Source organism: Typopeltis vanoorti, chromosome 14 (genome assembly GCF_054136105.1).
Source record: "Typopeltis vanoorti isolate ZY-2024b chromosome 14, IOZ_Tvanoo_1.0, whole genome shotgun sequence".
Taxonomy (NCBI): domain Eukaryota; kingdom Metazoa; phylum Arthropoda; class Arachnida; order Uropygi; family Thelyphonidae; genus Typopeltis; species Typopeltis vanoorti.
The window spans coordinates 104,110,920-104,134,394 of record NC_143562.1 but is presented as its reverse complement, the minus strand read 5'-3'; the positions used below and the strand labels follow the sequence as shown (position 1 = coordinate 104,134,394).

At 37.0% G+C, this 23,475-nt stretch overlaps 1 protein-coding gene across 2 annotated transcripts in view; it reads left to right on the top strand.

The window, feature by feature from the left end:
- ssp3 (SCAPER domain-containing protein short spindle 3) overlaps nt 1-23,475 on the top strand; it is a 460,137-nt gene that overhangs the window by 170,622 nt on the left and 266,040 nt on the right. For both annotated transcript variants that reach the window (XM_090403385.1, XM_090403386.1), the window contains one exon: nt 10,288-10,399. In XM_090403385.1, the coding sequence (XP_090259511.1) occupies nt 10,288-10,399 (112 nt within the window). The remainder of the gene's footprint in view (nt 1-10,287; nt 10,400-23,475) is intronic.

Here is a 23,475-nt window from a genome sequence, read left to right as displayed (position 1 = left end):
CGTTCAACATTGGGGTCCATGTCTCAAAATGGACCCCAGTGTCAACATTGGGGTCCATTTTGAGAACATCGCTAACTACAAAGAACATTTCTGCAAGACCCTTCACTGTACATTGTTTAACTACCTTTTCCTGTTTAAAAAAAATTATGATGATAATGTCATAATTTTTATGACGTTATCATCATAATTTTTCTATTTTCCCTCTTCTGCAACAGTTGTTCCTCCAGTTCGACCAATTCTTCGTTGGTAAACTCTTTGGAAGAGGGGGGGGGGGCTTTCTACAAGTTGAATTATGTCGTCATTATTCACTTCGAGATTCAGATTGTTTGCTAGGCTCACTACTACAAACTTCCAAAATCATGCACAAACCTTTTAAATGTCTTTTTCCATATGCCACTCATACATTGAGAGGTCACTTTGTCCCAAGCCACAGCAATATTTTTAATAGCATGATAAATATTGAATGCATTCCAGAATTACATGAGAGTTTGGTCATTTCCTTCAGTAGCAGAAATCGCTGGTGAAAAAGTTCTCTGTAGATAATAAGCCTTAAACACTGAAAGAATTCCCTGATCTATCGGGTGGATCAGTGAAGTAGTGTTTGGAGGAAAAAAACATGACCATGAAGCTGGTGAAGATCACCGCTTTAAGACGTATATAAGACTGATGACCTGGAGCATTATCTAGAATTAATAAAATTTTAAATTCTACATTTTCTTTCACAATAACTTTCCATTTCACTCGCATAACAGTTGATTAAGGCATCCTCAAACAATTTTTGAGTCATTCACGACTTGTTATTGCTCCAATAATGAACTGGAAGTATGCTTCCTAATGTTTTTGAAGATTATTGGATTCTCACTGTGCCATATCACAAATGGTTTCAGTTTATATCCAGCAACATTACCAGTAACAGAATCGTAATACGGGCATTAAGAGCTTTGAAACTAGGTATAGATTTTAGCTTTTTGTGGAATGTCCACTCGATCATTTTTTTCCGAAACAAGGACGTCTCATCCATATTAAATATTTGCTGGGGCAAATAATTTTCTTCCGTAATAATTTTATCCAATTTTTCCACAAACTCCTTGGCAGCCTTCCTCACACTCCAGATTCCATGCATTTTCACGTTACGAGCGCAAAATGCTGCTTGAATCTCATGAACCAACCGAAAGAAACATTGAATTCATAGTCATAATTGGGCTCTGCTTTCTCCTTTGACATGTTGAAGAGACTTAGTTCCTTAGCGGTTATGTCACAGTGCTAAGAGACAATCGCATTTGGTTCAGGTCGTCCTCTATGAATGATGCAAGTGACTTCTCCATATCACCGATAGAACCTTGTCTTTGCTTCATCGCTCTTGTCGATTTAATGGAAGCAGATCCTTTCACAGCCTCCATGATTTTATCCATATTTTTTAAAATGGTCATCACTGTAGAAAGAGACCATCCAAAGTCATGTGCGATCACATTGACAGACTTACATGCTTCATGTTGCTTTATAACTTGAAACTTCGTTTCAAGATCAATTGCTTGGAACTTTTTCCGTGATTCTCTAAGCTTTTTAATTGGGTGTGCAGGGGCGATGTTGCACAAAATATCGCAAAATATTTAACGATAAATACAAAAATAACCCATTTATCAAACACAAAATCAACTGAGGAACGGTTGAAGACACCTGCCAACTACCGAGGGAAGTTGTCGCTGAAAATGCTGTTGCCACTGTGCATGCTTTACCTTACGCTCGCTTGCGTCTTGTTTGAAAGTATAGTCGAAAATGTTATTTATTCCCTTATGAGATCACGGACATATCTTTGAAAGGACGTAACTCGCACGGATGTAAGTTGAGGGATGACTGTAATTGTATATTGGTTATATATTTTACCTATTTGCATTATATAGATATGGCATTTTGAAGAACTTTATTCTTGTCAACTTTATCATAGGTTTTTTTCCAGATGCTGAATTTTTTTTTCTCCTATAATGTGACTGTCACTCATAAATGGTTGTAAATCTATAATACATGGTACCATGGGTGTGATAAGTGTTAGATAACCATAAATCCTCCTTTTGAGTCCAAACATGAAATTCACCTGTTGCAGACACCTGTTTTGATGCCAAGATGGCAGAAAAGAGACTGTAAAGTTTGATTCTCATTTTCAATCTGTTTCATTTTTCTTCAGTAATGTTTGTAGAGTCGAGTTTACAGTTTACCTGTAAAAGCTGCTCAACTTCAATTCTTTTTAGCATTTTCTTACATACTGTTCTTTCAATGTGATATCCAATTTTATCCTACTTAGTAACTAATGGTCACTTCCAGTTTCAAATCCTCTGTACACTTGTATCCTGAACCAGCATGTTGATATCACTATCAACAGTGACGTAGTCAATGAGGCCTTTCTTGTGTCTTCTTTCCATGTGAACTTGTGCACATCTTTAGTTGAAACATGGTGTTTGGTGTTTTATTATTATTATTATTATTATTATTACGGGCAGCTCCAAGGAGTCGACAGACTCATCGAGGGAGGGCCTAATATCATGTCCAGAACAACTATTCAACATTCACACAGTATCTATCATACCTTGCTTTGAATTCATGCACGGTTGAACTCATAGCACCCACAACAGACTCTGGCAGCTAATTCCAGTCATTCACCACTCTGCAAGTAAAAAACCTAGCTCTAACACCCCTGCTAACCACATTCTTGCCCAGCTTCCATGTATGGCCCCACCGCTAGTCCTGTTCTCAAAAATATCTTCTGGATTAATCTTATAGAAACCTTTCAGTAATTTGAATGTCTCAATCATATCACTCCTTTTCTGCCTGTCGACCAATTTTTGCAACCCACAAATCTTCAACATGTTCTCATAAGGTTCATTCCACAGACCTGCTATCATCTTGGTCACTCGTCTCTGGATCCTCTCCACCTCCTCCCCATCAAGAAGAAACCCTGGCGCCCATATCTGGGGACAGTAGTCTAGATGGGGTCTTATTAAGGCTCGATACAGAGGAACAATAACTTGTTTGTCTCTGCTTGTTAAAGTATTTTTCAGAAGCCAAGTGATTTGATGAGCTGATTTAGCCACTTTTGCAATGTGCCCCCTAAACTTCAATTTCCTATCCACCAACACCCCCAAATCCGTGTCCTCATCAATCTCCTGGAGTATGGCTCCACCAATGTGATGTACTATTGCTAATCTTTTTACCCCAAAATGCATAACCTTACACTTACAACTCCAAACTGTCCAAATCATCCTGCAAAATTTTGTCATCCTGTGCACTTACAATTGCTCTACCCAACTTTGCATCATCAGCAAACAAGTGAACACTTCCTCTCAGATCCTTTCCTATATCATTGATGAACAAATTGAAAAGTAGTGGTCCAAGAACAGAACCCTGTGGCACACCACTAGTCACAAGCCGTCTTTTGGACTCCACTCCTGAATGAACCACTCTCTGGTATCTCTCCATCAACCACCCTCCTATCCATCTCACCAACCCTATATCCATCCCCATCTGCTCCAGTTTACGGATTAGAGTTCCACGTGGTATCCTGTCAAAGGCCTTGGCAAGGTCCAGTAGAATCACTGTAAATCCATTACCCTTATCCAGTTCAGCCGTTACTGTGTTATAAAACGTGAGCAAGTTACTGAGGCATATGATCTATCCTTCACAAAACCATGTTGTCCCCCATACAATATCTCATTTTCTTCTATCCAATTTTATATTCTTTTCTTGACTAATTTCTCCAAGACCTTCACAACGATTCCTGATATGTTAATCGGTCGATAATTTACAACAGCAGTCTTTGGAACCTCCTTTATGCAGTGGAACAATTTTCCCCTCCTTCCACCTCCTCGGGACTAACCCAGACCCGAGACCCAAATTAAACAAAATGGTCAATACTGACAATTCTTTAGCCGCTTCACGTATACGACACGAACTGGTAAACCATCCAATCCCACAGATGTATTGATATTGAGGTTTTGCAATAGATTACTCACCTCCATTTCATTCACCACAATTCCCGGATAATCTATTGGTTCATTCATTTCTGCAATGTTACCACCTGGATGATATATTCTTGCAAAGTGCTCGCTCAGTAACTCAACTATATCAACTGATTCGGTTACCTCCCTACCATCAGCATTCTTTAAAATCATTCTGCCATATACATTTTTTCTCTTGCAACATATCAAAAAAACTGTTTAGGATTCTCTTTAGCCTGCATGGCCAATGTTCTTTCGTAATCTTTTTTTGCTTTTCTTACCGCACTTGTTACCCTTCTGGCCTGCGCTTTATATCGTTCATGTGCCTTCCGGTCACCTTTCTCCTTAAATTCCCTCCATAGTTGTTTCTTTTTTTTTTTTTTTTTTTTTTTTTTTTGCAACTCAAGCTTAATGGTGTTATTCATACATTTAACCCCTACTTGATTTATTATTCGGACTCCAGGTATACAGTCGGCCATTGCTTCATGCAAACACTTCTTAACTGCCTCCCATGCACTATCAACTTCTAGCACTTGTAGTGTTAGTAATGATTAGACTGTGCCCTGAGCAGAAGTCCAGTAAATACTTGTCATTATTATTAACTTTGTCCTATATCTCTAAATTTGTCCAAAACTTTCCCATATGCCTGGTGAGATTCATTTCCTTCTCTGCTGTTCAAAGCCCCAATAAGGACCACTTTTTCCATTTTCTTTATGTCAGCTGCTTGTTCTAATGACTGAAAAAATCCTTCCACTTCTGTCGGACCATAGGCACAAATGAGCACAAATTATCGGTTATAAGATTGGAATATAAACTTCACATGGATAAATGGCTGACAGAAGTGTCAGAATGTATTGTGGGTGTGTAAACAAGATAAAACAAGTATTAATTAGATGTGAAAATGACTGTCTCCCAGATTTTTAGTAAATTTATATAGCCATATTTATTGAGGTTTTGAGTATGTTTTAAAGCTGCTGTTGATTCCAAAACAATCTCTCTGACTTATAATTACTTCTGTGTAGCACTTTTGTTTTCTTCCATTTGATCCTGTGTGTGAAGTGGCATCCAAGGCATGGTCTGTTAGACCCGACTTGCCACAATGGTAGTGCCAGAGGTATTTTTTATGCTCACCAAGGTGGATATCAACAGTTCTTCCTATCTATTCGGAACAATTGTCTCTCTCTCTCCCACCCAAAAGTTTGGGAGATTCTTATCTTATGTAACCATCAAAAATAGTTTTTAATAATATTTTAATATTATTTATTAATATTAATTTCTAGCACGTGGAAACAATTTTAATTGGTAAAACTCCGACTGCTGTATGTACCTTGTATTCCCATTCCTTTGATTTGCTTGTTTATACACACTGATGATGTACTGTTATTTTCAGTATGAAATATCTGTACTTTCATTTCATTAAAGTTAATTACTTTGGTTATCGTGTAATTTATTGTTTATAGTTCTTCCTGTCTGTCCATAGTAAGCCAGGTCACAAGAACAGGGCACTCCTGGATGTGATTAAAAAGAGAGTTTGTCCTTAGGTGAATGGATGAGAGTTGCCAATTTAATATATGGTTTAAATATAGTGCATAGCTGATATTTATTAAGCACTCTAGATATCTTTTTAAATGTGCCTTGAATGTATGGGGTAGCAACAGTTTTTCTATAGTCTTGTATGATAGGTAATGGAGAGGATTTCTAGGGAGCATTTAGTATTTTTTTCTGTCTTATGGGCATTATAGCCATCGGCTAAGAAAGTGTGACACAAGTGAGTGAGTTCAGCAGTAAAAGCATTGTCATTGGAACAGATAGCTCTAGCTCTGTGAATTAGTGTTTTTAATATACCATACTGTTGAGCTGGATGATGATGCAAATATCTCCTTGTATGTGTGAGTTTTCTATAAAAAGAAAAAGATAAGAAATAACAAGTTAATAAATATTAATTATTTTCTTATCATTCTGTGTTTTAATCAATACCATGAAAAAAATTAACATTACTTATTTTTTATATTTTCTCTCCATATAAATTTCTGCATATCTTTATGAAATGTAGGGCATAAGCTCTGGATTGTCATCTTCTGGAGAGCATCAAATGCTTTTCCAAATGTAAGCACATTATTCTAAAGCAGGGAGAGGATTTGGCGTTTGAAATTGTACTGGTGAGATGTAATATCATCATTAAATTCCTGACATATATCCCCATGATATATCCCCTTATGATAGTACTATATGAAAAGTTACATCATTACAAACTTCCTATCAACAATTTTCCTCCAGATTAGCTTGTTATCTGTCAACATTCCAATTTATATTTTATATTTCTGTCTTCTAAGACACTTTTTACTGTATCAATCCACCTACATCTTAGTCTTCTTCTGGGTCTTTTTCTGTGCCATCATGGTGAAGAACACTTGTTTATCTAATCTTTCTTCTCTCATTCTGTTTAAGTGGCCATACCACCTGAAATTAGTTCTGCTAACACATTCCTGAATAATGTCAATGTCAAGTTCTTTCCTAATATCCTCGTTTTTAATATGATACTAATTGATGACATCTATTCACTCCCGTAATCTTTCTCAGAACTCTCATATCTGTGGTCTCCCAGTCTTTGATTAAGTATTTTATTTCTAACCCAACTCTCAGATCCAGTTAAAATTGGTTTGAACACTGTCTTATATACTGCTAGTTTAGCGTTTTGACTAATTTCTCTCTGACTCCATATAAAATTATTCGGTTGATTTTCTATCATACCAGCTTTACTAATTCTGCTGTCTATTTCTGTATTTAATTGGTCATCTTCATTCAAAATTGTGCTTAAATAGCTGAAACATTTTACTTGTTCTATAGGTTCTCCATTCAGAATGCAGCTGATGGAACTCATACCAAATTTATCACAGCAGTTATTCAGTTTAGTCATTGAATCCTGCAGACTTGTACTGGATTTATTTAGAAGTATAACAGCATTGATATCAGAATTGAGATTAACATCTCCAATTCTGACATCAGGTTTAATATCACTTTCCTTTCTAGTGATCTATGTAGATGACGAATAACAGTGTAACTAATTTACACCCTTGTCTCGCATCTGATTTAACATCAAGCTATTTTCCTGTACCTACCTCCTCCATTTCTAACTGCTGATTTACAGCTCAAATAGAGACTATGTCATTATATCAAATAGATTACTTGATATAATGTCTCATTTACACCATATAACTGGAGCATTTTGAACTGTTTTCCTCTTGGCATCTTGTCATAAGCTTTCCATATCTACAAAATTTAAATACAGATCCTTGTTATATTCCCATGATTTCTCAATTATTTGTCTTAAACTGAAAATCTGATACTGATATCTGTTTGGTCTAAACCCAGCTTGTTCTTCCTCAAGCTTCTCTTGCACAATTTTACTGGAAACTCTCAGTAGAGAAATTCATCTGTAATTCTCACATTCAGGTTTATTTCTTTTTTTATAAATGGGTACTATGAGCGCTCTACTCCAATCATCTGAAACTCGACCCTCTGACCAGGCTTTCTAAATTATGCAGTGTAGCTACTGTAAAACTTTTATACCTCCATATTTTAACATTTCTGGTTGAAATGTGAAAAGCTGCCTTTGCACATTCCAGGTTTTAGATGGCTTTTATACTTCAAGTATTGATATTATTCCTGAATACATTCCTGTTAAGTGTTTTATACTACCACACACTGTCATTCAAAGTTTTATTTATTTGACAGTCATTCAAAGTTTGTTTTATTTGACAGTCATTCAAAGTTTGTTTTATTTGACAGTCATTCAACGCAGTTGCTCCAGATATCTAGAATATCCTTATCTTCAGTTTTAATGTCACATTTATCATCTGATTCCTTTCATAGTACTCTTTCCTCCATTTCTGAGCTCTTTCAATAGCCTCCAGAATATTTTGCTACCTTCCTGATGTTTATTTTCTATGTTCTTACTAAACTCTTTCCTTGACTTCTGTTTTACACAGTACTTCACCTTCTTTCATTTTTCTCTGTATTCTCTAAGAGCACAGGCTTGCCAGAAACTTTCAATACACTTTCTCCTTTTCCTTGACTGCTTCTAATTTTCTAACTCCACCATGGAGTTCTGATTTTTCTATCCTTGCAGAGAAGCTCACCTCATGCCTCTCGGGCTGAATCAATCAGTGTTTTCTTAAGGATTTGGCAGTGAATCTCCAAGATTTGGTCCTTGTTTTTAGACTTTTTTTTTTTTTAAATATTTTTTGTGTATTTTAGTCTATAGCTCACATCTGAAAGCTGTTCAACTTTGATTCATTTCAAAACTTTCTTACACATTCTTTTTTTTCTATATGAAATTCAGTTTTATCCTGCTGAAAACTAAACCTTGATCACTTCCTGTTTCCTTTGTATACTCTTATGTCCTGAACCAGTGGGAAAACATCACTGTTGACAATAAATAGTCAATGAAACTTTTCTTATTCCTACTTCTTCTCTCCATGTGAATTTGTGTACATTTTTATGTTGGAACATTGTGTTAATAGCAACTACTCCATGTCCTGGGCAGAAATCTAGCAGGTACTTACCAATTTTTTAGCTTTACTCTTTGCTCCATATTTTTTCAAAACAAACTTTGTCTGGTAATCATTTCCTACTCTGCTGTTTAGATCTCCAACAAGGGCCAACTTTTCCTTTTTTGTTGTGTCAGCTGCCTTGTCTAATACCTGAAAAAATTCCTCCACTTCTTAGCAGAACTTTCAGTGGAATCATAAGCACAAATAAGTCTCATTGTCTACTTCCCCATTCTGATTAGCACACATCATTCAACTTGCCTACTATTCAAGAAGATTATCCTCATATTTAGTGTTTAATATTATAACTATTCCGTCTTTTCCCTGATTGTTATTTCCTGAATATAACATCTTGTGTTTGTTGCTTAGAAAAATCTGACCTGTTTTTGTCTTCTTTGTTTTGGTAACACCTATTATGTTGATCTGGTGCTTATCCAATTCTTCTGTTGGTTCAATTTCTTGTCCATTGATAAGTTCAAATATCCCAAACTTTAAAGAACATTAACAATGCTCTTTAAAGTTTGGGATGTTTGGGACTGATCTTATATTGATGGTGCCAATCTTAATCTCTGCTGATATGTTGGAGTTTGTTCCAGTAGTTGACTTCGCTTTTTCATACCGGGACACTGTAGCCGATATGAAAGTCCATCATGTAATACCATCATTTTGTGTTATGGTTTAAGCCAATAAGAATACAGTTTGGTCAGCTAAATATCCCAAATTCTAAGCCCATCCTCATTTGTGTAGTATCCAGGGAGATACTCATCACAGTGCAACATGAGAAGGCGAAGATTGGACATTAGGCCAAAAGCCCTGGTCGGTTCTCCGCATTTCTTCTTCTTGGTTCTTCAAAAGGCCATTTGGAGGTCTACCAATTATCCAGCCTTGACCCTTGAGTACCCCAGATGTCTTGAGTTAGAAAAGGAAAGTTAATGTCTTTTGTAATGGTCAAGGTGTGTCAACCCAAGAACAAAGATCTGAGTCTTATCAAAGGTGAAGTGAAGTGTAATTGTTCTTGTATGAAATAAGGTATGAATGTGTTTTGGTAGTATTCAAATTGACAAGGTGAACTCCTCTCACTGAAATATGACAGAAAGATCAGTCCCAAACATCCCAAACTTTAAAGAGCATTGTTAATGTTCTTTAAAGTTTGGAATATTTGAACACTGTAAGATATGTTGTATGAAAAGTAAAATGTAATGTACCATCGTCATCAAAACTATGGATAGTATGAGGTTGGTGAGAGGAGATCATTTATGAATGAGTGAAAGAGTGATGAAGATAAAGTACTCATGACAAGTAGTGAAAAACAGGAAGATAATTGGCAATCCAGTTGCAAAGAGTAGACAGTAGAGCATAAGATGATAATTTGACAAGGCACAAGGGAAAGTTCAAAGCTTCTTTGAACTTTACCTAGCTCATGTCTGTGAATTGATGATGTTGGCAAGTAGATCCACTGGGGATCGAGGGTGACAGAATATGTCTTCCATCCTTTCACACCATAGTAAATCGCTCTAACTAAATCACTCACTATAACAAATTTCTAAAACATCCTAACTGAAGTTCCATAGTATGATATATTTAAAAAAATTAACTATAACAGACTGTCTATCTGCTATGTTTGTTAGAGAGTTGGTATTATGAAGTATATTAATTTTTTATTGATAGTAAAATTTATGCTGTTTTTTTTAAAAAGTAATTATTATAGAAATGCATCATTCATATGTTAATTTAATCTCCGAAAACAGCTCCATGTCTGAAACACTTCGAAGACATGAAGAAAAGCAGCTAAAAGCCCAAGAACAGAGGGAGAAATTTCTTGAAGAAAAAGCCCAAAGATTCAGAGATATTGCAAAGAAAGTATGAAATTTGTATGACATTTCTATTTAATATCTAACAAAAGAACTATCGATAATATAATATTTTTTGAACAAGCAAAAAAATGGCATAAGTTGACATTGAAAATAAAATAAACAGCATAATTTTTATTTTTACTTTTATTTTTCCTAACAGGAAATTATAGTTAAGATGCTTATTTTGTGAAGTATGGAAATAATATTCTGATTTGGTTGATTGCTGTTAATCAGAAAATGTTTTCCTTCATTTTTTGATATGAGCAGTTAGTGCTATTTCCAGTTAAAGACTTACCAGTGAAGGCCAAACTGTCTACTGACTGTAATGCATATTATCACTTACCTTGAACACATTTAGAACTAATGCATTTTTTCACTCATTGACAACTATTTCCCATGCATTAAAATCTTAATTAAGGTCACAGGGGTTGGAGAAATAATGTTTCATAGAGTGATTACAAAGATATGGGAAAGAGGATCATGGCCTAGTGAATGAAGATTTCAGTTTTCATGCTACTACATAAGAAGGGAAATATGAAGGATTGCAAGAACTATGAGTTTAATATCTCATTCAAGCAAGATTTTATTAAAACTCATTCTAAATAGGATTGAGGCAGAGATACCAGAGGAATAGCTAGGAATCAGGTCGCCGCTAGAGGGCTACACGGTGTGTAGTGTTTTCAGACAGCTCCCGAAAGCTAAGTATAATTTTGAGTGAAAATTAGAAAATAAGTTTAAATCATAACGTAATATTGTCTAATTTTGGTAGCTTTTTGTGTCTGTGTGATTTTGGTGTGAATTCCGTTTTATTTAATTTAGTATTTTAATGATGCGTTTCATAGAATAGCACATGGCACCAATGCGACATAAGATAATGGCATCCAAAAACACGACTCCTTTGTTCAAAAACTGTAATGTGAGGGAGTTTGTCCAATGCGATGTGTGTGGGATGTATGCATTCCTGAATGAGGCTGGAGTTTGGATTGAAAGTGATAGTCGTGGGAGAATGTGCAGAAAGTGTAAGCAAATTGAGGAGTTGAAGTATGTGTCAGGTTGTGAGATAGATATGGTTGAAGAAAGCCAGAATGTGAGTGAAAATAGTGGCTTGATAGGGAATTGCTATGTTATACAAGATGGCAATGAGATCGGTGATCAAAGAAAGAGTGAAAGCAGCTATACAGAGAGAGAAAACGGTTTAAATGATGAAAAAAACGAGGAATTATTTGTAGGGGGTGAGATCGCTAGGTTGCAGCAGTGATACAAAATGCACAGCGGCAATTAGAGCACCTGCAAAACTCTTTCCAGAGTGATTCGGCTAACGAAATAAACAAGTGTTTGAAAGGAGAAATAAGCGTAAGATTGGGAGAGTTTCTGAAATGAAGGAAAGAATGTTGTATTATGACTTATTATTAAGAGTGATAGATGGGAGTTTTAACTAAATCGTACTTACCGGATGCGAAATTTAAGGATATAAGTGAGAATATTAGAGCGCAAAAACAGAGGGTGAAAGAATTGATAGTTGTGGTGGTTATGAATGAATTGAAAGGAGATAAATTTTTTATGAGAGAGGACTAGAAAGTATTGTTAAAGGTAGCGAAAGAAAAGAGTGACAGAGTTAGAATGGTGAGTCTATTGCCGCGATATGACAGAGAGGAGTTTAGAAGGAGGGCCATAATCGCGAATGACATTATGCACAGGTTATGCAGATGGTGTGGTGTGGAATTTGTGGACATGTGGAATGAGTTTGATGGGCGAAAGGATTTATATAAGATGGATAGCCTGCATTTGAATGGATTTGGTGTGCGGAGACTGAAAAAAGTGTTGCTGAATGAAGTGAAAATGGATGTGCAGAACCAGGGAAACTAGAACTACCAAGGAGGGGGTGGGGGTGGGAATGGATATGTGGACATCAGTGAGACAGTTGAGTGTAAGAATGTATATAATGTACCCAAGCCAGTACGAAGGGCAACAAATGGGAATGGGATATTTAGAATAACGCATCAAGATAGGGGTGGGACAAAGGAATCACTGCATTTCATGTATACTAATGCCAGGAGTATTAGGAACAAGAAGGAAGAATTTTTGGCCTTGATTGGCTCTTCCTGGCCACAGGTTATTGGCATTAGTGAAACATGGCTGATGGAGGATGATATAGTTAGTGGGATAGAATGTGTAGGTTATAGTGTGTTTAGGAGCGACAGAGAGAATAAAATGGGGGGAGGGGTGTTATTGATGATAGCTGATGAACTGCAGCCATGGAGAATTGAAGAATTGAATATCATAGGATAGTGAAAAGAGCTCATTTGAGGCTATTTGGTGTGAGATGGAGACTGACAGAATAAAATATACAGTTGAGTGCTGCTATAGACCAGGATGGAATAGATGGTGGAGATAGTATGCATAAACAAATTGATGAAATGAGTGGAAGGAGGGTAATTATTATGGGGGATTTCAACTATGGTAACATTGATTGGAAGGAGGAGAGGACACACATGTGAGGAAGGAAATGGATTTTATTCAATTATTAAGGGATAACTATCTGAGACAGTATGTAATTGAAAATACTACGGGTGTTAGAGTGCTTGACCTGGTAATAGCATCTGAGAATTTGACTGTAATGAATAAGACCATGTTGCCACCTATTGGTGAGAGTGATCATAAGGCCTGGGACCTGGGAGGTGGCTAAAGGTGTGGAATTTTCGATTAAGACAGGGTATATGTGGAATTACTGTGCTGGCAAGTATGAACAAGCTTAGGAGATTGTTTGGATCAGTGCCATGGCATGTACAACTGCAAGAGCTGGATGTCGACAGAGCATGGGAAGTGGTCAAGGAGCATTTACAGGAGGTTATGGCTGATTGTATACCTAGGGTCCAAATAGTAAAACAAGTAAGGGTTAAATGGATGAATAACACCATTAAGCTTGAGCTGTAAAAAAATAAACAACTGTGGAGGGAATTTAAAGAAAGAAGTGACCTGCAGGCACACAAACAGTATAAAGTGCAGGCCAGAAGGGTAAAGAGTGTGGTAAAAAAAAGCAAAAGCGGATTATGAAAGGAAACTAGCTATGCAAGCTAAAGAGAATCCCAAACAGTTCTTTCAATATGCTGCTAGCAAGAAAAAACTGTACACAGCAAAATTATTTTAAGGAATGACGGTGGTAAGGAGGTCACTGAATCAGTCGATATAGTGGAGTTACTGAGCGAGCACTTTGCAAAAGTATATCATCCAGGTGGTGACATGGAAAAAATGAAGAAACCATTAGTTTATACAGGAATTGTGATGAATGAAGTGGAGGTGAATAGTCTATTACAGAACCTTAATGTGAATACATCTCTGGGATTGGATGGTATACCAGCATGGGTCTTGCGTGAAGGAGAATGTTGGGATCATTTGTAAAGAATTATCAGTGCCGTTGACCATGTTGTTTAATCTGAGTCTCGGGTCTGGTTTAGTCTTGAAAGTGGGGAAAATAGTTCCACTGCATAAAGGAGGATCCAAGACTACGGTTGCAAATTACCGACCGATCAGCATATCAGGAGTCATTGTCAAGGTCTTGGAGAAAGTAGTCAAGGGAAAAATACAGGAATTGATTGACAAAAATGAGATACTGTACGGGGGACAGCATGGCTTTGTGAAGGGTAGATCATGCCTCAGTAACTTGCTCAAGTTTTATAACACAGTGATGGCTGAACTGGATAAGGGTAATGGGTTTACAGTGATACTGCTGGATCTGGCTAAGGCATTTGACAGGACACCACATGGAATTCTAATCCGTAAACTACAACATATGGGAATGGATATAGGGTTGGTGAGATGGATAGGTGGGTGGTTGATGGAGAGATATCAAAGAGTAGTTTATTCAGGAGTAGAGTCCAAAAGACGGCCTGTGTCTAGTGGTGTGCCGCAGGGTTCTGTTCTTGGACCACTGCTGTTTAATTTGTTCATTAACGATATGGGGAAGGATCTAAGAGGAACAGTTCATTTGTTCGCTGATGATGCAAAGTTGGATAGGGCAATAGTGAATGCAGATGTCAGAATCTTGCATGACGACTTGGACAGATGTCAATGATTGATGTCAATTTAATGTGACAAAATGTAAAGTTATGTATTTTGGGGTGGAAAGATTAGCACCAGTATACCACATTAGTGGAACTGTACTCCAGGAGATTGATGAGGCCAGGGACTTGGGAGTGTTGGTGGATAGGGAGATGAAGTTTAGGGGGAACATTGCAAAAGTATCTAAATCAGCTCATTAATTCACTTGGTTGTTGAAAAAATACCTTGACGAGCAGAGACAAGCAGGTTATTGTACCTCTGTACTGAGCTTTGATAAGACCTCATCTCGACTACTGTGCCCAGATTTGGTCACCTAGGTTCCTTCTTGATGGGGAGGAGGTGGAGAGGATCCAGAGGTGAGTGACTAAGATGAAAGCGGGTCTATGGAATGAACCATATGAGAACAGGTTGAAGATTTGTGGGTTACAGAAATTAGTTGATAGGTGGAAAAGGGGAGATATGATTGAGACATTCAAATTGCTAAAGGGTTTCTATAGGATTAATTCAGAGGATATTTTTGAGATCAGATCTGGTGGTGGGAGAACTAGGGGACACCTATGGAAGCTGTGCAAGAGTGTGGTTAGCAGGGATGTTAGAGCTGGGTTCTTTACTTTTAGGGTGGTAAATGAGTGGAATAAGCTGCCAGAGTCTGTTGTGGGTGCTATAATGGTGAGTGAGTTCAAGCAAGGTATGATAGATACTATGAGAATGTCATATAGTTGTGTGGACATGATGTTTAGGGCCTCCCTCGATGAGTCTAAAGACTCCCTGGAGTTGCCCGTAATAATAATAATAATAACAGGGAGGTTTTAGGAAAGGAAAGGATACCAGAGATCAGATCCTTTCCTTAGACAGATCATTGAAAAGTATAAAAAATTTAGACTCCCTAATAATGTTTCATAGACTGTGCCAAAGCTTTTGCTGTGTTCAGCATGTGAAATGTGTAAGTAATGAAAATAATGGGTTTTCTTTGATACATTATTATTTTATCGATAGCTAATTTGTACAGTGAGCAGCCATGCTAAGAATAGGTGTTGGGTTAACTAATTGGCTTCAGGCTGGAAAGGGAATTAGGCAAGGATGTCTGTTTTCTCCTCACTTGTTTTAGACTGATCACTAATCTGAGATATACTGATGATACAGAACTCCTTTGTCATGACAAGGAACAACTAGGAAAATCCTTGATACCGTTGGTGAGATTAGTAAGAACAGAGGCTCAATCCTAGCAAGACAAAGTTTATGGTTCTCAAAGGAAATACAAACAGGAAAACTCCTTAGAATCATGTGCCTTAATGAAAAAAGAAATGAGTAAGTCAGCAAGTTTGAGTACCTGGAATCCATTATTAATGTGAAGAATTGCTGTTCAGAAAAAGATAAGGAATGGCTAAAACAACAATCAGAGACTTGTCTAAAATGGATGGATTTATCTCTACAGGAACAAAGTTGATTTTGGATGGAGCTGTTTTTCCAGCAGCAACTTATGGACGTGACACCTGGGACCTAAGGAAGTACGATAGGAAAATGATAACTGCTTTTGTGATGTGATGTGTAACATCACATCACAAAAGCAATTATGTTAGTTATTCAGTATATGATATCCCCATCAGTGAAGGCTGTTGGGGATATCATATACTGAAAGGCAGTCAAATGGATGATTGCTAGAAAAGATCAGCATAATTTTAAGACTCATTAAAGATACTGTAAAGAAGAAAGCTGATATACTTTGGACACATCAAAAGGATGGCAGGACTTCTCAAAACAGTAATAGAAGGTAAAGTTTCTAGAAAAATTAAGGAGTATATCTTCAATGAGATGGATTGATTGATGTGTCTGCAGTAACCAATCTTCAGAGAGAGCCTCCAGAAAAGCATGTTTTTTCTTTACAATTTGATTCTGTATTATAAATTTTATTATTTTACTGTAAAATTATCGTAGAATCCGCTTATTGTGATCACTTTGGGACAGTTGCTTTTCGCTAACAATAACCAGCTGATAACAGAACAGAGGATATAAAAAATTGCATCATTTATTGTTATAGACATTATTTAATTTTAATTTATTGTTATAAACTTTTTAATAAGCAACAACATAAAATTTATTTTAAAAACTTATCTCGTGTTGTCTGTCGTGTGTTTGAATATAGTAGTTCATGAATAAATTGCTCATACTCATAATGCCCTTCTAAATTTGTTGCTCTATGTTATACACCATGAAAAGTATTTGCAGAGTTTCTTGCATCTGGGCATTGGTTGAGGAGCTTCTAAAATTTGTTCTTCTACTACTGTCTATTAGGTTCACTTTCTTCTACTAGTTTAAAGTTCTCATCAGATGCAGCTCGATATATTTCTGACACTGTCATTGTAGCCACCACTTCATCTTTATTATCAATATCTAACCAATTTTCAAAGTCTTCTTTTGACATACCATCTGGGGTTTTTATCAAAAATTTCATTTGTAAGATATTCAAATTCTTCGGAAGAAGGAGTTTCAGAGTTTGTTTTAAAAAATCCACCTTTTTGGAAGAAGTTTTCATAGTCTTCTCTGAGACTTGCTTCAATGACATTGCTACCAAATGCAATGCATCAAGAAGGGAGATCATTTTTGCAATTGCGCTTACATCAGATTGGTCTTTTATATAATGAAGTTCAGCTATAATTCTTGCACGAACTTCCCTGCAATAATAGCTTTAAAAGTCTTGTTAACGACAATTCGTCAATTGTCGTTAACAAGACAATTTTTCACTTTAATTTAAGATCCCACTTAACTAACCAATTGTTGAAAATGGCATTAGTCATCCAATCATCTGCACTAGAACAGTAGTTAACAGGCAAACTTTTGATGCCTTTAAAACACTGAGGATTTTTACTTTTTCCAATCACTAGGAGCTCTCATTTCTCACCTTTCATGTTAGCACAACAAAAAACTGTCACTTGCTCTTTTGAAGATTTAAATCCTTTAGTACTTTCATTTTTAAACAAATAAGTATGCTCAGGCATTGCACGAAAATAGAGTCCCATTTTGTCTGCATTGTAAATATCCTCAGGAGAATATTCAGCAATAATTTTTGGCCACTCGGTCTTAATCCATGCATCAGCTGATAAAAAATCAGCACTTTTTTTTTTTTTCTTCACCATGAATGCGCAATATTCTCTCACTTTTTCCATTTATTAAACCATCCTTCAGTTGCGGTGAAATTTTCTTTGCCCGTTATTTTTGCAAGTTCTGGTTTTTGACGAATTAAAGACCCATTAATTGAAGCATTTTTTTCACTTCTTCTTCTTCTTCTTTCTCTCTGCCTTATCCCATGTTAAACGGGGTCGGCGCACCTTTAACCTTCCTCTTCCAAGTTCTCTGGTCCAGAGCATCCTTCGGACTCCATCCTTTCTCCCTAAGATCCTCTGTCACCTTATCCCTCCACCTGAGCTTGGGCCTGCCTCTTTTCATCCTTCCCTCCAACTCCATATACTCCACTCGTTTACCAACATACTCCTCACCCTTCCTCTCTACATGTCCAAACCACCTTAGCCTACTTTCTTGTATCTTTTTGCCAATTGGTCCCACCTTAACCGTCCCTCTGACGTAGTCATTCCTTATCCTGTCCTTCTTTGTCACACCATCCATCCATCTCAACATCCGCATCTCTGCTACCTCCATCTTCCTCTCCTGTGCCTTGGTTATAGGCCACGTCTCTGCACCATGGAACATCGCCAGCCTCACCACCATCTTATACAGCTTTCCTCCTCTTACAACTCACTCTCTTGCCACATAGGACCCCGCTCATCTTCCTCCAATTCATCCAACCGCATGTTATTTGGTGCTGTATTTCCTCAACCAAGTTACCATTCCTCTCGACAACCGACCCAAGGTACTTTGTTTTCTTCTTCCCTGTTTCTTCCATGGTGCATGCTCCATGGTGCCTCCTTCTTGACATCCTCCACTAGGACATCCATGACCAGGTCAAAGAGGTAGGGGCTCAGAGCTGACCCTTGGTGTAGCCCTACGAAAATGGGGATCCCTTCTGTCATGCCGACACTAGACCTGACCTGAGTTTCTGTTCCCTCATACATCTCCTTCACCAACCTCATGTACTTCTCCGACACCCCCTTCTTCCTCATACACCTCCATACCTCCTGCCTGGCCACTCTGTCGTATGCCTTTTCCAGGTCTATAAACACCATGTGCAGATCCACTTGCATCTCTCTATATTTCTCCATCATCACCCTAGCGCAAATATTGCATCCGTTGTCCCTCTTCCTGGCATAAATCCAAACTGCTCCTCACCAATTTTCGTTTCCTGCCGTAACCTTGCTTCAATTACGCTTTCCCATATTTTTAATGTGTGTGACATCAGCTTGATTCCTCTATAGTTGCCACAGTATTGAACATCTCCTCTTCCTTTGTAGATTGGTACGAGAATACTTTTCCTCCATTCCTCTGGTATCTTTTCCTGTTGGGCTATTTTACACATCAGATCCCATAACATATCCATGCCCTCACTGCCCAAACTTTTCCACACTTCCCCAGGTATCTGGTCTGCTCCCACAGCCTTTCCATTCTTCATTATTCTCAGTACCCAAACCACTTCCTCTCTACTTATGTCTTGCACCGGTCTCTCATTTACCTCTCCATCCTTGCACCTCTCTCTTGGATTCTCCTCATTTAGTAGTTTTCGGAAATATTCTTTCCATCTTCCTCTGATTTTGTCCTCATCTTGTAATACTACTCCTGAGGCATTTTTTTTCACTTTGTGAATAAAAATAGTATGATAAGTTTTGGGCAACTTATCATACTACTCCAAAATTAACTGCTTTTCTTGAAAAGATAAATCTTTACATTTTTTACTCACTTCTGTCACAATGCTAAGGGTTGTTTTAACAAGCACAAAAATAAACTTGAAAAATCACAATTTGACTGTATTTATTTGTGTTAATAAAGATTAACACAAAAGTCAGATTTTGAAAAATGTTCCTTGTCAATTTTTGCCTCATTAACCTTTAAAATTCTTAATTCTGAGATGCAAAAAGCTAAACATTTGATGATTTTGATAACAATAACCAGAACTTTGATTATAATAGATGGATTATTTTTAATTCATTTTAAATGGTAGATTTTGGGTTCGACTGATTTTCATAACAATAGCCAATTAATAATATTATCAGCAATCACAATAAGCAGATTCTACTGTATATCCTTTGTGAGAAATAAAGTGCACTTTGAAATATGTAAGCATTCTTTAAATCATCTCTTACTTTCTTTTACTTTCTTTACAGTAATTTGCTTTTTCCTTGACATAATCTCTATTACTGTCTAGTGGTGAAAACAGTATTTTCAAACTGTAATGAAATAGAAATTAAGGGTCAAAGCTGTATAACTGAGAGGAGACCTCCACAGAGTCTTTAAAGGCATGCAGAGAACCGACAAGGTCTTCTGCCCTAATGTCCAATCCTCACAATCCCAACAGGGTGCACCACCTTCTTGTGGTGCACCCTGTTGGGTATCTACCTGGACACTGAACGAGCGATGATGGGCTGGCAATTTGGGATTTAGCCGACCAAATTCTATTCTTATTGGTTAAACCAAAATAAAAAATGATGGAACAACATGATAAAATTTCATGCCGGCTGGGGCATAGCCTAGTTAAACAAGGCCCCCGTTGTTTTCGCCAGAGAACCAGGGCGAACAGCGAAAAGTCAGCCACTGGAACAAATCTGAATACACACCCCAACTCAATATCACTAGAGTTGAAGATTGGTACTATCAACATAAGAAGCCTGAATGGTAAAGAAATGGAGCTAGCTGAAGAATTAGATAATTACCAGATCAACATAATTGGTATGACTGAAACAAAAAAATACAAAAACTGGTGAGATCTTTCTGAGCAATAAATACAACATGTTATATTCAGGCAATGACAATCAAGGAAAAGAAGGAGTAGCCATAGTATTCAACACAAAATACAATGGTAATCTTCTTGAATGGCAGTCAGTCTCAAGTAGAGTAATGTGGGCAAATATGAGAATGGGGAACTGGACAATGAGACTTATTTGTGCCTATGGTCCCACAGAAGGTTCTACTAAGGTAGAATTGGAGGAATTTTTTGAGGCTCTAGAGAAAGCTACTGACACAATGAAAAAGGAAAAGTTGGTCTTTGTTGCGGATCTAAATAGCAGAGTAGGAAATGATTGTGAGATATACAAAAATGTTTTGGGAAAATTTGGAGAAAAGAGCAAAGCTAATAATAATGGCAAATATCAGTTGGATTTCTGCTCAGCATATGGACTGGTTATTACTAACACCATGTTCCAACATAAAAATGTGCACAAATTCACATGGAGAGAAGAGGCAAGGAATAAGAAAAGTCTCATTGACTATGTTATTGTTGATAGTGATGTTTTCTCCTTGGTGCAGGACACCAGAGTGTACAGAGGATTTGCAATTGGAAGTGATCACTATTTAGTCTTGAGCAGGATAAAATTGAATTTCATATTGAAAAGAATAACATGTAAGAAAGTTTTAAAGCAAATAAAAGTTGAGCAGCTCTCAGATGTGAACTGTAGACTAAAATGCACAAAGATTATTGAAGAAAAAATAAAAGAGTTTGAGAACAGGAATCAAACCTTCGAGATTCAGTGGCAAGCCTTGAAGAAATCCCTGATTGATTCAGCTAGAGAGGCATGTGGTGAAGTTGTCTGCAAGGATAGAAAAATTAGAACTCCATGGTGGACACAGGAAGTTAAAGAGGCAGTGAAGGAAAAGAAGAAAGCATATCAAAAGTTCCTGGCAAATAAGTCAGCTTGTGCTCTTAGAGAATACAGACATAAATGCAACAATGCTAAACACTGTGTAAAAGTGTAAAACTAGCTAAACAAAAGTCATGGGAGGACTTTGGGAAGAATATAGAAAATAAATATCAAGAAGGTGGCAAAATATTCTGGAGGTTGTTGAAGAAGCTTAGGAATGCAGGAAAAAGTGCTGTAAAAGGAGTTAGAGATGATAAAGGTGACATGAAAACGGGATAAAAACAGAAAAAGATATCCTTGAAGTATGGAGTAATTACTTTGAAAAACTGCTAAATGAAACAAGCAGTGATGACAACACAGTGGTAAAAAACACTGACCAGGCATGCAGTCAGGAATACATATCCATACTTGAAGAAGAAAATGCCATCAAAGGCTTAAAATATGGAAAGGCAGCAGGAGTAGATGATATTCGACCAGAAATGCTGAAGTAGGGTGGTATAAAAGTCTTGCAGTGACTGCACTGAAGTTCAGAAAGCCTAGACAGCGGGACGAATTCCCGATGATTGGAGTAGAGCTCTCATAGTACCCATATATACAAAGGGAAATAAAACTGAATGTGAAAATTACAGAGTTATTTCCCGACTAAGTGTTCCTGGCCAGATCTATGCAAGTATACTTGAGAAATGATTGAGAAGAATTCTGGAAGAAAAGCTTGGTGAAGAACAAGCTGGATTCAGGCCAAATAGGCTGTCAGGATCATATCTTCACTTTACGACAAACAGTTGAGAAAGCATGGGAATATAACAAAGATCTGTATTTAAGTTTTGTCGATTTGGAAAAGGCATATGACAAGGTGCGAAGAGAGAAGCTATTAAATACGCTGCAGTTATATGGTGTCAATGGGGCATTATATCAAGCAATACTTAGTGTTTATTTGAGTTGTAAGTCAGTAGTTAGAATTGAAGGAAGTACAGGAAGATGGTTTAATGTTAAATCTGGTGTGAGACAAGGATGTACATTATCCCTTCTGTTATTCATTATCTATATGGATCACATTATGAAGGAAAGTGGTATTAAACCTGATATCAAAATTGGAGATGTTAATGTCAGCTCTTTGCTTTATGCGGATGATGTTATACTTCTAAATAAATCCACTACAAGTCTGCAGGATTCTCTAACTAAATTGAAAAACTGTTGTAATAGATATGGTATGAAGGTCAGCAATAAAAAGACAAAGACAATGAAATTAGGCAGAGTCATTGAAAATGTCAACTGTGTTGTGAATGGAGAACCTGTGGAACAAGTAAAACATTTCAGCTACTTAGGCACGATTTTTAGTGAAGATTGTAAATTCAATATAGAAATAGACAACAGAATCAGCAAAGCTGGTATGGTGGGAAGTCAATTGAATAAATTCATATGGAATAAGAGAGAAATTAGTCGGAACACTAAATTAGCTGTATACAAGACAGTGTTCAAACCAGTTTTAACTTATGGATCTGAGAGCTGGGTCAGAAGTAAAACACTTGACCACAGACTAGAGACCATAGATATGAGAGTCCTGAGAAAGATTATAGGCATGAACAGATGGCATCAATGGCAATATCATATTAGAAACGAGGATATTAGGAAAGAACTTGACATTGTCAGCATCCAGGAATGCGTTAGGAGAGGTAGTCTCAAGTGATATGGTCACTTAAACAGAATGGGCGAAGAATGATTAGCAAAACAAGTGTTCTCTGCCAAGTTGGCAGAAAATGACTGAGAGGAAGACTAAGATTTAGGTGGATTGATATGGTACAAAGTGCCTTAGACGATAGAAATATAAGATCTGATAATGTTGGAGTCTTCTTGAGGGTACGTGGCAGGAATTTGATGATGATGATGATTCTTTTAATACCACTCCCAGATTGTAAAACCTACAGTAGGTTGAAGCAATGTGTAGGCTGCAATTAGAGAGATCTGTTGATCATTGGTGGACATTGTCTTTGTTATATACTTAATTGGAAGGCTGTTCCAGTTAATAGAGAGATGGAATGAAAGGTGAATGTAAGTATTTGAACTGTAAATAGATGTTTTACATTTGTTACTCATGTTATTGTGTGTAAGATAGGGAAAAAATAAGGTGTAAATAAGGGAAAACATTCATGCTAGGTCTACTGAGCAGTATTCCTGGAAATATTTATTGAAAATACAGAAAAAACAAGTTGACTCTGAGAGAGAGATTTTCAACTACCTTCTTTTGGACAGTATCAAGAATTTTCAGATTTGGATATGGGATTGA